The sequence below is a fragment of the Mustela lutreola genome, chromosome 15 (genome assembly GCF_030435805.1).
Source record: "Mustela lutreola isolate mMusLut2 chromosome 15, mMusLut2.pri, whole genome shotgun sequence".
Lineage (NCBI taxonomy): Eukaryota > Metazoa > Chordata > Mammalia > Carnivora > Mustelidae > Mustela > Mustela lutreola.
The window spans coordinates 34,459,759-34,473,862 of NC_081304.1; the positions used below are offsets into that span (position 1 = coordinate 34,459,759).

General features: G+C 34.9%; 1 protein-coding gene across 1 annotated transcript in view; it reads left to right on the forward strand.

The window, feature by feature from the left end:
- Positions 1-14,104, forward strand: part of BRIP1 (BRCA1 interacting helicase 1) — a 182,789-nt gene that overhangs the window by 125,683 nt on the left and 43,002 nt on the right. Inside the window, exons 15-16 of the mRNA XM_059149018.1 lie at positions 2,324-2,483; positions 3,463-3,584. Coding sequence (XP_059005001.1) covers positions 2,324-2,483; positions 3,463-3,584 — 282 coding nt within the window. The remainder of the gene's footprint in view (positions 1-2,323; positions 2,484-3,462; positions 3,585-14,104) is intronic.

Sequence of the window (14,104 nt, forward strand, 5' to 3'; positions counted from 1 at the left end):
TCTCTCTCAAATAAATAAAATCTTTATAAAAAAACAAAATCGATAAGGGTGAAATTCTGAGGAAGTAAACCATCTTATAAAATTTAGTTTCTGTTTTCTAGAAAATTTGTGGTAATTCCCTGTTGCTTTCCTACTTTATAATAATTGGTCCATACTGCATGGAACTCTGCATAGAACAAGTGGGTAAAACAGATCAGTTTAAATCATAATAATTTTTAGTACTGGCTTTTGTCTTTTTATTTCAGCTCTTATGTTTATTGTTAACTTCTACTTCCTTTGCATTTACCATTTGATTTTCTTGCTTCTTAAAAAGAATGCTTCAATGTAGTGTGTGTGTGTGTGTGTGTGTGTGTATACATACATACAATGGAATACTATGCAGCCATCAAAAGAAATGAAATCTTGCCATTTGCCATGATGTGGATGGAACTAGAGGGTATTATTCTTAGTGAAATAAGTCAATTGGAGAAAGACAACTGTCATATGATCTCCCTGATATGAGGAAGTGGAGATGCAATGTGGGGGGTTTGGGCGGTAGGAAAAGAATAAATGAAACAAGATGATATCGGGAGGGAGACAAACCATAAGATACTCTTAATCTTGCAGAATAAACTGAGGGTTGCTATCGGGAGGGGGCTCGGGAGAGGGTGGTGGGGTATGAACATTGGGGGGCGGGTGTGCTGTGGTGAGTGCTGTCAAGTGTGTAAACCTGGCGATTCACAGACCTGTACCCCTGGGGCTAAAAATACATTATATGTTTATAAAAAAAATAAGTAAAAATAAAAAATAAAAAAAGAATGTTTCATTTAATTTCATGTTTTTAAAACAAATACATCTTAAACTATAAGTATATATCTAACTATTGCCTTTACTGAATCCCATATTTTGAATTGTGGGTGCTTTTCTTATCATTAATATCTGAAGGTTTCCGGAATTCTCTGTTTTTTCTCTTTTAACTATATGGTGTTTGTCTTTTCTAGCTTTTTTTTTTTTAATATTTTATTTATTTATTTGACAGAGATCACAAGTAGGCAGAGGCAGGCGAGAGAGAGAGAGAGAGAGAGAGGAGGAAGCAGGCTCCCCACAGAGCAGAGAGACAGATGCGGGGCTCCATCCCAGGACCTCAGGATCATGACCTGAGCTGAAGGCAGAGGCTTTAACCCACTGAGCCACCCAGGCGCCCCTGTTTTTTCTAGCTTTATTGAGATTAGTGGACATATAATCCATGTGTTCTTTAAGAACACATGTTCAGTTTGTTTACTGGGTTTTTTTTTTTTTTTTTACCCCACTAACTCTATATTGTTTTTTAATCTAAAGTTACATTGTTACTAGACTCTGTGGTTAATCTGATATTCTTTGAAATTTATTGGAAATTGTTTTATAATATAGCACATGGTTATCTTTATAAATGTGCTCTTGTGCTTGTATATTTTCTACTTGTTAGCAACCTGAGTCTGTTTATATATTTATTGGATTCTGTTTAATCGGTGATGATCAAATTTTTAAATGGCTTAACTACCTATGGACTAGGTAAAATAATCTTAAAGAATCTGTTAGGTGTCTGACTTTTGATCTCAGCTCAGGTCTTGATCTCAGGGTTGTGAGTTCAAGCCCTGCATTGGGTTCCTCTCTGGGCATGGAGCCTCCTTAAAAAAAAAAAAAAAAAAAAAAGTAAGGAAGCTTTAGGTGGGGATATTAAGGAATTTCACTTTGGGTTTAAAGAGATAACTTAAGGGACGCCTGGGTGGCTCAGTTGGTTAAGCAGCTGCCTTCGGCTCGGGTCATGATCCCAGCCTCCTGGGATCGAGTCCCACATGGGGATCCTTGCTCAGCAGGGAGCCTGCTTCTCCCTCTGCCTCTGCCTGCCATTCTGTCTGCCTGTGCTCACTCCCTCTGTAAAATAAATAAATAAAATCTTTAAAAAAAAATAGAGATAACTTAAAATTTATCAACTTTGACAGAAGTCATTTTTTTCTGCTTTTGAAATCCCAAGATAGCAATCATAGAAGTAGTAGTAGCAAAAGCAGCAACAGCAGCAGTAATTTAGTAGTAATAGAAATGGTGGCAGTTAACTTTTACGGAGCTCTTACTATCTGCCAGGCATCATCATTCAGAGCTATCTAAATTAGTTAATGAATTTAGCCCAATAACGACTCTATGACATATTCTTGTTTTTCTCATTTTATAGATGAGAAAAGTAAAATGAAGAAAGGTTAATTTGCTTACCATAGTCACATTGTTGTCACATTCTCTTTCAACAAACCAAGGTAAGTTTGTTCATTTGGACACAAAACAAGTTCATTTTTTTCTTTCTCCTTTTCAGTTATTAGAAAAGTTAAAAGAACGTTGGCTCTACACTGGTTTATGGCATAATCTAGAGTTGGTGAAGACAGTCATTGTAGAACCTCAGGGAGGAGAAAAAACTGATTTTGATGAATTACTGCAGGTGTACTATGATGCAATCAAGTGCAAAGGCGAAAAAGGTAAATGGAAATTATTTGATGGTCAATGAAACAGTATTTTTATCATAAAGTAAGAAGTTGATGCTGTCAGAATTTTGTTATCTTTTTTTTATGAATTGCACTTAATAGAAAAATTATACTTTATAACCTGGTTGAGAAGAAAATAAGGTGAAAAGATTCTGTTATTTGGAGCTGTTCTCCTATGAATATTTTCATTTGGAGATGCCAGTTCAACTTTAAGAAACAGCGTATATTTAGGTAAAGAAGACATTTAGTATAGTCTTCCTTACACTACCTAAAATGTTTTGTGAAAGAGGGTGGACAGAGAATGCATAAATATCTTCCTTACTAGCCAGATGAACCCTACACTTTGATGCAAGTAAATGTACTTTATGCTTATATTCTATTACATAAAATGAATTTGAGATTTCAAAACATAGCTGAAGGCTCCATTTCAAATTTAGCAAATGTCCATTAAAAAGTTTGACAGGAAGAGCTAATAGTAATAACTTATGAACAGTGTACCATCTTAAAGATGCTACAACATAATTGTTAATATTGTCAGCGTGATGATATTACACACAATGTTCTTTAGGTTTTAAATGTTTTCCAATATAATATTAGATTCAATGTGATATATAGTACAAACTAGAGTTCTTTAAATCATTCTGAAAACTTTACATTCTCGTGGTAAAAGTAGTGATTGCAATTTCACTATTTTAAAGATAAAACAATGCCTGATTGCTTAGTTCATCTGCAAGTTAATAATACTCTGATGTGGCTTTTCTGTGTATGTTATCTGGGAATACACAGTTTGTAGATTTATTTGGTACCAGAAATGTAATTTTGTGTCCATTTTAAAACTTTATTTCATCATGGTTTTTTATTTGATTCTTTTAAAGTTGCTATTATTACTTAATTAGATCTTTTCAAAATGACAACAAGCAGCTTTGGGGAATTTTGGGTGTGCTTTTTAAAACTTTATTTTTTGTTGCTTAAGATGGAGCCCTCTTGGTAGCAGTTTGTCGTGGTAAAGTGAGCGAGGGTCTGGATTTCTCAGATGACAATGCCCGTGCTGTCATAACAATAGGGATTCCTTTTCCAAACGTGAAAGATCTACAGGTAGGCCAGCAAACCTTAAGTTTTGTGTATCACAGAAATTGTTGATTTTAAGTTTTTATTTAAGTTCCATTTAGTTAATGTACAGTGTAATATTAGTTTTAGGTGCTGAAGTTCTTGAATATTATGTAAAGTTAATTGTATTTTTTTGTGTGTGTGTGTATCCTCAGATATTTTAATGCTCTGGTGACTCAGAATGAGTGAGAAAAGTTTAGTAGACATGGATTTATTTTATTTTTTTTAAACCTTTAGTAATTTATCATTTGATTTATTTTTAATCTTTTTTAAAAGATTTTATTTATTTGACAGAGAGAGAGAGGTAACACAAGTAGGGGGAGTGGGAGAGGGAGTAGCAGGCTTCCTGCTGAGCAGGGAACCTGACGTGGGGGTCAATCACAGGACCTGGGATCACGACCTGAGCTGAAGGCAGATGCTTAAGACTGAGCCACCCAGGTGCCCAGATTTATTTTATTTTTAACTTACATTATCTTTTGCTCAATAAGAGTGATTTTCAAAGTGATCCAACCCAGGAGTATCAATCAGTATCACCCGGGAACTGGATAGAAATACACATTTTCTAGCTCCATCCAGACCAACTGAATCAGAAGCTGTGGAGGTGGAGCCCAGCAATTTGTGTTTTATAAAGCTCTTAGTCATAGACTTACAAGGGTCCTCCAGAGAATTCTAGAATTCTAGGACTCTTTCTTTATTTCCCTTCTCTCAGTACCATACACTGCCCTGCTAATTTCAGTGATTTAGCTGCTCCAAAATCTGACATCTTGCACCGCAGCTTGGCAGGACAACCATACTCTGCTTGTACTTCAGTGTTCTAGATACAATTGTCAGGAAATTATATGTAGGAAAACAGCTGAGAATCATGGAGTTCACCTAACGGATTTCCCTAATCTCTGAGATTATGGTTTTATGCAATGGGAGGGACATTCCCAAACCAGTTCTTCTATCTTGGCCAAAACAGGAGTTTTGCTTCATTATCACTAATTGTTTACTAAACATATTTGAAAAATTATCTGTAGCAATAATTTGAAGCCTAAGGTGATGTTATTTTCCATCAGCAAGGATTTTCTTTTATTTCCTACTGGAATTTGAAGGTGCCAGCAATCTGAGACCAAGACTTAAGGTTTTCTGGCCATTTAGCTGACTAGAATGAGTATAATTTATATCCTTCCTCCTAGGATACAACCCGTTAGGGTCTCATACCAAAGCAAGAATTCTTTCCCCGGACAGTTATCTTATTTATTGTTAATACTTTAGTAGACACTGTGAATTATATAATATTGACAGTAATAAATAGTATTTCTCTGGTTAGCTCCTACACTTCCCTAAGCTCTAGATCTCTTCAAAATTTCTGAAAGTCCTCAGGAGGTATCTAATCCTTTCAGGGTGTACTGACTTTGGTGGCTTCCACTACCTTTCTTCAGCCACTAGGGCTTCCATTGTGAGTGCTGATGACCATGCCCAGGGCTTCTGTTCTGAAATGATTAATACTGCTTCTCACTATAGCTACTGATGAAATAGTTGACATCTACTCAAGAAAACTGTATTGTTTTCTTTCTTTCTTTGCGGCTTTTGTTGCCACATTCCATTGAAGCTGAGGGCTGCTGATGGCACTGCTACTGTCGGTGTTACTGTCTCTCTTTGATGTCTTATCATTTTCCCTGGGTCCTGTATCATTGCATTAATGCTCTTTTGTTAGAGTGGAGAAAATCCCTTTCCCTTCTTTGTACCACACATTCTCCCAATGTCTTAAATATATTTATAGTTTCCCTAAAACTAGCTCCTTCAATTTATGCTTATATCTTCTCTTTTTCTTGGACCTATATAGGAGTCCTTGAGGACCCCAGAAGGAGATAACTTTTTGGCTAATAATATGTTGTACTAAATATTATACTCACAAAATAGCAAGGCCTGAAAAGAATCATTCACATAAAACTCATAATAGTGATTACACCTGAGAAGAGAAAGAAATGGTATTGGAGTGGTTATCAAATGGGACTTTAACTTTTTCTATAATATTTGTTTTAGTAGAAAAGAAGTTTTAAGAGAATGTGGTGAGAATAAAGATATTTACTATGTCATTCTTTGAAAAAAATTAAATTTAAATAAAATGTTACTTGTGAAGAAAAAAATTACATTTACCTTCTACTTTCTCTGCCCTCACTCCCAGCAACTGTGATTATGGGAATTGTTATTGCACTAGTGTTGTGATCGTAATTCTCTCTTTCCTCAGAATTAGTTCTTCTCAGGCACCTTCTCATACCATCATAGAAAAAATTCAGAGATGACCTGCTCTGACATTCCTCAGTAATGGTCTTGCTTGTCACAGTTCTGCTTATCTGAATTGTATGTAAAACAGCAGAACAACAGAAGCTCCAATGAGATCTGGGTGCAGAGGAGGAGGGTAGTTCTAAAGAAGTTTCCCTTGTGGTTCGTGAGACGGGTGAGTAGAGTAGACCCAAAAGTAGCCCAAACTGCAGGGACAAGGGACAGATAAAGAGGAAAATTCTTCATTGGCAATATCAGATGTAAGAGAAGTATATTTCCTGTTGCCTTATGTCTAGATCAACTCTTCCTGTGAAACAAACAATTGTAAAACATAGTGGATTAAAACAATAATCATTTATTATGAATCACATATCTGTTGGTGGGGAGTAGTAGCTGGGTGGTAGATGATCTGAGCTGGGCCTGAGTAAGCCCCTCTGCCGATTTCTACTGGGCTTAGTCACCGTGCTATAGTTTCACCAATGTAGGTTTGGCCCAGTTGGGTCAGCTCTTCTCTGCATGTATCCCATCCTTTGTGTACCAGCAGACTAGCCAGAACATGTTACCATGTTTTATACTTTCGCAGAGATATAAGAGGGCAGGCTTGATTGAGCAAGTACTTTCTGAACACCTACTTATATCATATCTACTAACCTATTGCCCAAAGCATGTCATATGCCTAAGTCCAAAGTCAGGAGCAATAGGAGAGGTGTGGGTATTTTCTATGAAATGTGGAACAGGACTTAGAGGCAAGACTCTAAAAAGGAGTTTTGCCTTTTTTTCATAACTAAAGGATATTTGCAAGGTATCCATTCGAAAGACTGTGTTTAGAAGCTTTTAAGAGTATAGGTATATAATTTTATAATAATCAGGAAGGCCTTTTATCATTTGGAAATTACTAGAATATAGCCATCAATATCTGAAATACCTGAATATCTGAAATAAATCAGAGTACTATTATGGCTGTTTTCTTAAGATTCATAAATGATACAATAAATTATTGAAAGTATTTATTTGGAATAAAAAAGAAAAATAGAAATAAAATTTATAAATATGCTATATTTATTTATATATTAATTTATGAATGTAAATTAACATAGAAATAGAAAAGTTTGATAATTAAGTCCACTTTATTTTTTTGTTTTTGCCTGTGCTTTTGCTGTCATATTTAGGAAACTATTGCCAAATCCAGGCCATGCAGATTTGAACATTTTCTTCGAAAACTTTCATAGTTGGAGCTCTGAAATTTAGATATTTGGTTCAATTTTGAGTAAATTTTTGTATATGATATAAAATAAGGGTCTAATTTCCTTGTATCTGAAATGAGTCTCTTGTTCACACCGTATAGTTCGATCATGTTTTTTTAATTCATTTAGCCAAATTCTGCCTTTCAGCTGTAGAGTTTAAACTATTTACAAAGTAGTTACTGATAAGGAGGGACTTGGTTCTACTGTTCAGCAGTTTTCTGTGCTTTGTGTTCTTCAGTTGCTTCATTATTACCCTGTTTTGTATCTAGTTGTTTTTCCTTTCTTTCTTTCTCTTTCTTTCTTTCTTTTTTTTTAAGATTTTTTTTATTTATTTGACAGACAGAGATCACAAGTAGGCAGAGAGGCAGGCAGAGAGAGAGGGGGAAGCAGGCTCTCTGCTGAGCGTAGAGCCTGGTGCCGGGCTTGATCCCAGCACCCTGAAATCATGACCTGAGCCAAAGGCAGAGGCTTTAACCCACTGAGCCACCCAGGCATCTCTCTAGTTGTTTTTTCATTGAGTACTATTTTGATCCCCTTTGACCCCCATTTTTTAGTTATTTTCTTAATGTTTACTGGAGATTACAAGTAATATCCTTAATCTCTGTCCTTCTCTTCTTTTATTTTACTGTCTGGATTGCAATTTTTATACATTGTATGCCTGTTAACATAATTTATAATTATTGTTTTATACATTTACCTTTTAAATCATGTAGGAAAAAAACGAATTACAAACTAAAAGTATAATAATACTGGCTTTATATTTACCTACATAGTGCTCTTTACCAGTGTCCTTTATTACTTCCTAAAGCATATACTATACTCCCCTCCTCATATTTCAGTGCTTATAAATATGGTTTATAATGTGTTATATGATGTACGTCAAGGATTAGGATAATTTCTTTGTGTTTCTATAATTAAAATAATGCCTTGCAATGTAGTAGGTATTCAATAAATGTTGATTTTTTAAAATAAAAGTGTTGATTTAATTAATGACTAAATGTAAACCTATTAACGTAATATTGCCATACTCTTGTTTTCTGTAAAATGAGATGAAGGACTAAATGATTTCTGTAAATGGCTCTTCCAAAACTGGAACAGTTCTTCAGATTACTGGACTACAAATTAGGATTTGATAGTTTGTTTGTTTTTTTAATGTTAATACTTAGTCTGTCATACGAAAATAAGTAGAAGTTATTTATATTGAAAACCTTAAATATCCTAGCTTTTGGAAATAAAGCAACCTATTTCTACATTGTTTTCTCTTTTGTTTCATTTGAATTCATATTTGAAGGTTAAGATCAGTGTCAGAGTTAGAAAACTGATCTGAATGGGGGAAAGAGCAATGACATTAATTTTATGATACTAAAAGTTTTTTTTTTCTTAAATTTGAGACACAGATTATGGAAGTAAAAAATTAGTACAGTTTAAAATACTGACTTAAGACTCTTATAGTCTCAATTGCAGAGTTTGGCTTTTAGAGAAGCAGGAAAATGTATGTTAGAGCCAAAAATATGACTTCTTTGGCTGTGACCAGGATTTCCTCTTCCCACCTTGGGGACTAGAAAGTAGAGGTAGGAAAATTTCATTTTGGAGCCAAGTGTGACTTGTTTAGTTCAAGTCATAATTTATTGCACACACCTCAGGGACCTGAAAATAAAGAAACCCACTATGAAATGTTGATAATGGGCCACTCTGAAGGGCAAGCATTAAGCTAACTTTCCCAGTGAGGATTTTTTTTCATTTCCACCTTTCCCAGATGCTTCTGATCATTCTATAAGGACATACTTAATCGTGTAATAGTTAAAAAGAAAACTTTCTGTGCACTAAACCATAGTATTTGAAAGAGAAGAAAATGAAGCAAGACCTTTATGTGATTAGATGTTGGTGAAAAAATATAACTAAAAGTTGTTTTCTTTTAATGCAATTAAGTCACAGTATAACAAGGCTCCCATTTAATGGATATCTAAAGCAAATCCTTTGACCAATTAGTATGATCTAATAACTACAAAAGCCTTCAACTTTATAATTCAGGCATATACATCTCAAATTGGCATGGTTATAATTTATGAAACATTATAAGGTACAATATTTAGATTTTAAAATTGCATCTTATTTATATTCCCTACCATAGTTTGGTAGTATATAGAAATATTTTCTTTTCATGAGTGTTGTACCTTTACTCTCCTGTGGAAAATTCATAAAAATGACAAATAGCTAAAAATTTTTGTACTTTAAAGATGCTCAGGTGGTATGTTAGATTTTTATAACTGGTTTCATAAAATTTGATGATAATATTCAATAACAAGTGCTCTTACAATGATTAAAATAACTTAAGATAATAAATTTTATTTTTTGTGTTAATTTTCTTTATTAATATAGTATAGAGGGTGATCTGGTTATCTTAGTATTGACGTACAATAACTACTATTTTTTTGTTGTTTAGGAAATTTCTCTTAGCTTTGAAGGTACTGAGCTATTTGAGTTTATTTAATCAATTTTGGAAAATTACATTCATGATTGAAAAATGCAAGCATGTTAAATTATGTTATTGACTTAAAACACATACATATAAATTTATAGTCTTCTCATGCATTCTTGATGTTTTATAAATTTCAGGGAAGGGCTGTTATCTTTGCTTACCCCAGAAGATAACAACATTAATAAAATAGAATGCACATCAAACCACATTCAGCCAGTGTTTTTAAGTGTCAAAATATTATTAGATGATAGCCATATATGAATTCTTAAATCTGACATTTCTTTTTAAGGAGAATGTTGATTTTTCATTATTCTTATTTTTACAGCAGTGTGTATATTCATCAGTAGATAAATGAAGGCAGAATGTAGGGGCTATAGTATATCAAGACAAACTTGATTTCAGAAACCATTCTTAGTAATTTTAAGTAGACTTATATATTCCTTTTGTATCACTTTCATTATTGTGTTGATGATCTTGAGTATTGTAGCATTTATTCATTCATTCATTCATTCATTCATATAATAAGCTTTTACTAAGAGCCTAACTTGTACTAAATATAGTAGGTACAAAATTGAACATGATGCTATCTCTACACTACTGAAGTCTGTAATTTAGTAAAGGACCTTAATGTGTAACAGAATGTTTTGGTGAGATTGAATCTGGGTATTCAGATGCTTAGAGAAAGTGAAATTAAGCAACACTTTTCACCTGTCATCCAGATATCCATTTACTTTGATTTGCCTAAAATAGATGAAGGAGGCATCTCTTATCTACAAAGAGATGGAAACATAAAAACATTTTATAAGATGGATTGGCCTCATCAAAGGCCAGATTACAAGACTATTCAGATTTTTAAGACTATTCAGGATAATGAAACAACCATCTTTTGAATAAATGCCTCAAGGACCAAATACTTTAATAGACTGATGACACAGTGATCCACTACACAGGTTATAGTCCCTTGTGTCATGGAATTTACAGTTTAGCAAGGAAGAGTGACATAGAAGTAATAAACAGTTGTTTACAGTTGTGATAAAGGCTGTAAGAAAAAGTCACAAAACTATGAGAATTTATAACAGGATCCTGACCTGGTCTTTGGGGGTAAAGAAAGACTTCCTGAGGAAGTGCTATTTAAGCTGACATGGGAAAGAAGGCTAGGAGTTATATAGGTGAGCAGAATGGTTAAGAATATTCTCAACAGAGACCCCCTGGGGATAAAAATATATTATGTTTATAACAAATTAAAAAAAATTTAAAAATAAAAGAATATTCTCAACAGAGAGAGTAGACTATGCTAAGACCCTAACAGTATGAAAGAAGATAAGCAGTTTCTAGGAATTGAAAGAAACTAAGTTAGAAAGTGAGTTGGAGAGAATGGCATGTGAATAGAGGCTGGGAGAGGTATTAAGGAGCCAAATCATTTAGGACCCTGTATGCCATTTTAAAGATTTGAGACTATTCTAAGCCAAGGGAAATTCTAAGCTATCCTGTGGGAAACCAGATCCGGGAATAGAGCCTGAGGTCAGAGTGTGGTTGAGTTCTAGTTATAGTGTAGCATCTGATACAGAAACCCACCTGGATCTAGCTCCGATAATAACATGTGGTTACCCAGGGGAAATGGCTGTATATATAAACTTAAGGGGCTGTAATACTAAACTCCCAACATTTAGGAGTCCAGCAACTTGCTGTTGGAAGCACTTAGGCCAAAGCACAGATATGGAAGAAAAACCATGTCACCTCTGAAGGTCTAGAATGAGTTGTTACTTAAAACATTTTTTTTTCCTCCTCAGTACACTATTTTCCCCCAGCTTTTTAAACAAAGGATAGTTTGGCCAAAGTATTATTAAAGTAGGTTGTAAGTTTATCTTGAAATAATAAAATTAAAATCTAGTTTTAAATCTAATTATGCCATCTAGGTTGACAATTTGTAATTTGCCTTGAACAGTGAAAGCGGAGATAACCAAACCTTTGTTCTCATCCCTTCTGAGAAACGGACATAAAAACACTAAAATAAATGGCTGAGGTATTTTTAATTCTTAAATTTAAAAAAATTCCCATATTTCTTAAAGGAATGTTTTGGGATCAGGAGAGGAAACATTTAAAAATCACAAGATTTTAAGCAAGTTTCATGAACCTTTTTCCTTCTTTTTCTCCCAGTAGTCATGTCATTCTCTTTCCATGGTGGTGGGGGGGAGCCATGCCTAACTATGACTACAAATAAAACCTTTGGATATTTAATTACAAAAAAAAACTTTTGGTTTATGAAAATTTTTAAAATTATTTTCTTGCGTTCATCTTGTTTTAGGCAAAAATAAGAACTTTATTGACCTTTGTATTTTACTTTTGTTCCCATAGTAGATTCAAGGCTTTAAAAGTGAAATGATCACCCTGGGGATTCATAAGGTTGATTGACATATAACTTCTGTTGTCCCAGAGCATAATCAGGAGCACTACCTCAAGGGAGGTGGTGGAATTGATTTTTAACTTCTCTGAAAATAACTTTGTTTTTTTCTCCAGATAGAATTTTTTAAAAAAGATTTTATTTATTTGACAGAGAGAGATAACAAGTAGGCAGAGAGGCAGGCGGGTGGGGGCGGGGGTGTGGGGGGGAGCAGACTCCCTGCTGAGCAGAGAGCTGGATGTGGGGCTCGATCCCAGGACCCTGAGATCATGACCTGAGCTGAAGGCAGAGGCTTAACCCACTGAGCCACCCACGTGCCCCCAGAGTAGAATTTTTTTATAGTGAATTTTACCCTTTTTATTTATATTTACTTAGTCAAATCCCCTTAAAGTCTACAGGGTACAGATATGTAGGTGGGCCTCAGGTGAGTATGTAACTTGATATTTCTCCAGCTATAAAGCCTTAGGGTCTCAGATAACATAAACTGTAGTAGACAGCACTGTTTATTTAGTGTGTTTACATGTCAGTCTTACCTATAATTCTTTTTTTTTTTTTTTTTAAGATTTTATTTATTTACTTGACAGAGAGAGAGAGATCACAAGTAGGCAGACAGGCAGGCAGAGAGGGGGAAGCAGGCTCCCTGCTGAGGAGAGAGCCTGATGCAGGACTAGAGCCTGATGTGGGGCTCAATCCCAGGCCCCTCTGCATTTTTTAAAATTATTTTTTACCAAGTTGAAAAAATTGAAGAAAGCTTTTACAAAGGCATAATTTATACAAAATAGAGTATGTAGTTTATTATATTAACAGGTTCTTGGATTCTTCCCCACTCCCAGCCCCTGCTTCTTAGAGGCTGTGACTTTCACTTTTTTTTAAGCTATTTTATCTGGTATTTACTGCCATATTTATCTTTATTTAATCAATTTTAAATCTGTTTACTTCCTGTATGAGATAAAAATTTTAGCTCACTATACCTTTCCTTCTTTTTCTTCCTAATGTAGTTATATCACATTTCAAAAATTAAACCCATAATCAGTATTCAAATCATGATCAGGGTGCCTGGGTAGCTCAGTCAGTTAAGTGTTTGCCTTCAGCTCAGGTCATGATTCCAGAATCCTGGGATTGAGCCCCGAGTCTGGTTCCTGCTCAAGGGGAAGACTCCTTCTCCCTCTCCCCCCAGGTCGTACTCTCTGTCGCTATCTCTGTCTCTCTCTCTCTTTCTCTCTCTCTCAAAAGAATAAATAAAATCTTCAAAAAAAAAATTAAATCATGACTGTGAAAATATTGTTCACTGTGGTCAAATGATTTCCTTCCTTGAACTTTTAATCTTCCCATTAATAATGCCCTCTGCTCTATTTTCCTTTTTAAAAGATCCCCCCCTTTTTTAAAAAAAAAATCTATTTATTTATTTATTTATTAGGAGAACACGGGGTGGGGACAGAAGGACAGAAGGAAAGGGAGAAGCAGACTTCCTGCTGAGCTGGGAAACCTTTGTGGGGCTCTATTCCAGGACCCTGGGATCAAGACCTGAGCCCAAGGCAGACACTTAACCAACCGAGCCACCAGGTACCCCTCCTTTTTAAAAGACCTATAATCTTCTGTCACCCTTCAGTGAATCTTTATAGCACCTCTCAATACAATTATCCTATCCACCTGTCAGATAATAGGTCAGTTCTTTTTTTTTTTTTTTAACCCCTGAAGACATTGCTTCTTGAGCCTCTTGACCTTCTACTTCAATCAGGACCAAATTTTTCTTTAGCCCACTTAACTGTCAAAATTCTGAGATTTCCCTTTACTGTCATCCTAGGAATTTGATTTGCCTGTCTTCTGTGTTGGATCCCCAGTTTTCTGGGTCTCAGATCTTCCTCCTGTTTCTTGTTTACTGTTTTATCTTCATAGTACACATCCTCCAGCAGTTTACCTATACATTCATTTCCTGAACTTTTTTGGACTCCTCTTGGCCAAACTGGCTTAGCTCTGTGGGTACTTTGGTTTGAACTTTCACCTCTCTGCTTAGTCATAAACCATTTGTCCATCTGCTTTTCACATTCATGTATTGGGTTTTGAGGTTGCAAATTTCTCTTAGTTTAAATGAAGATGAAGATTGTGTTTTTCTTAT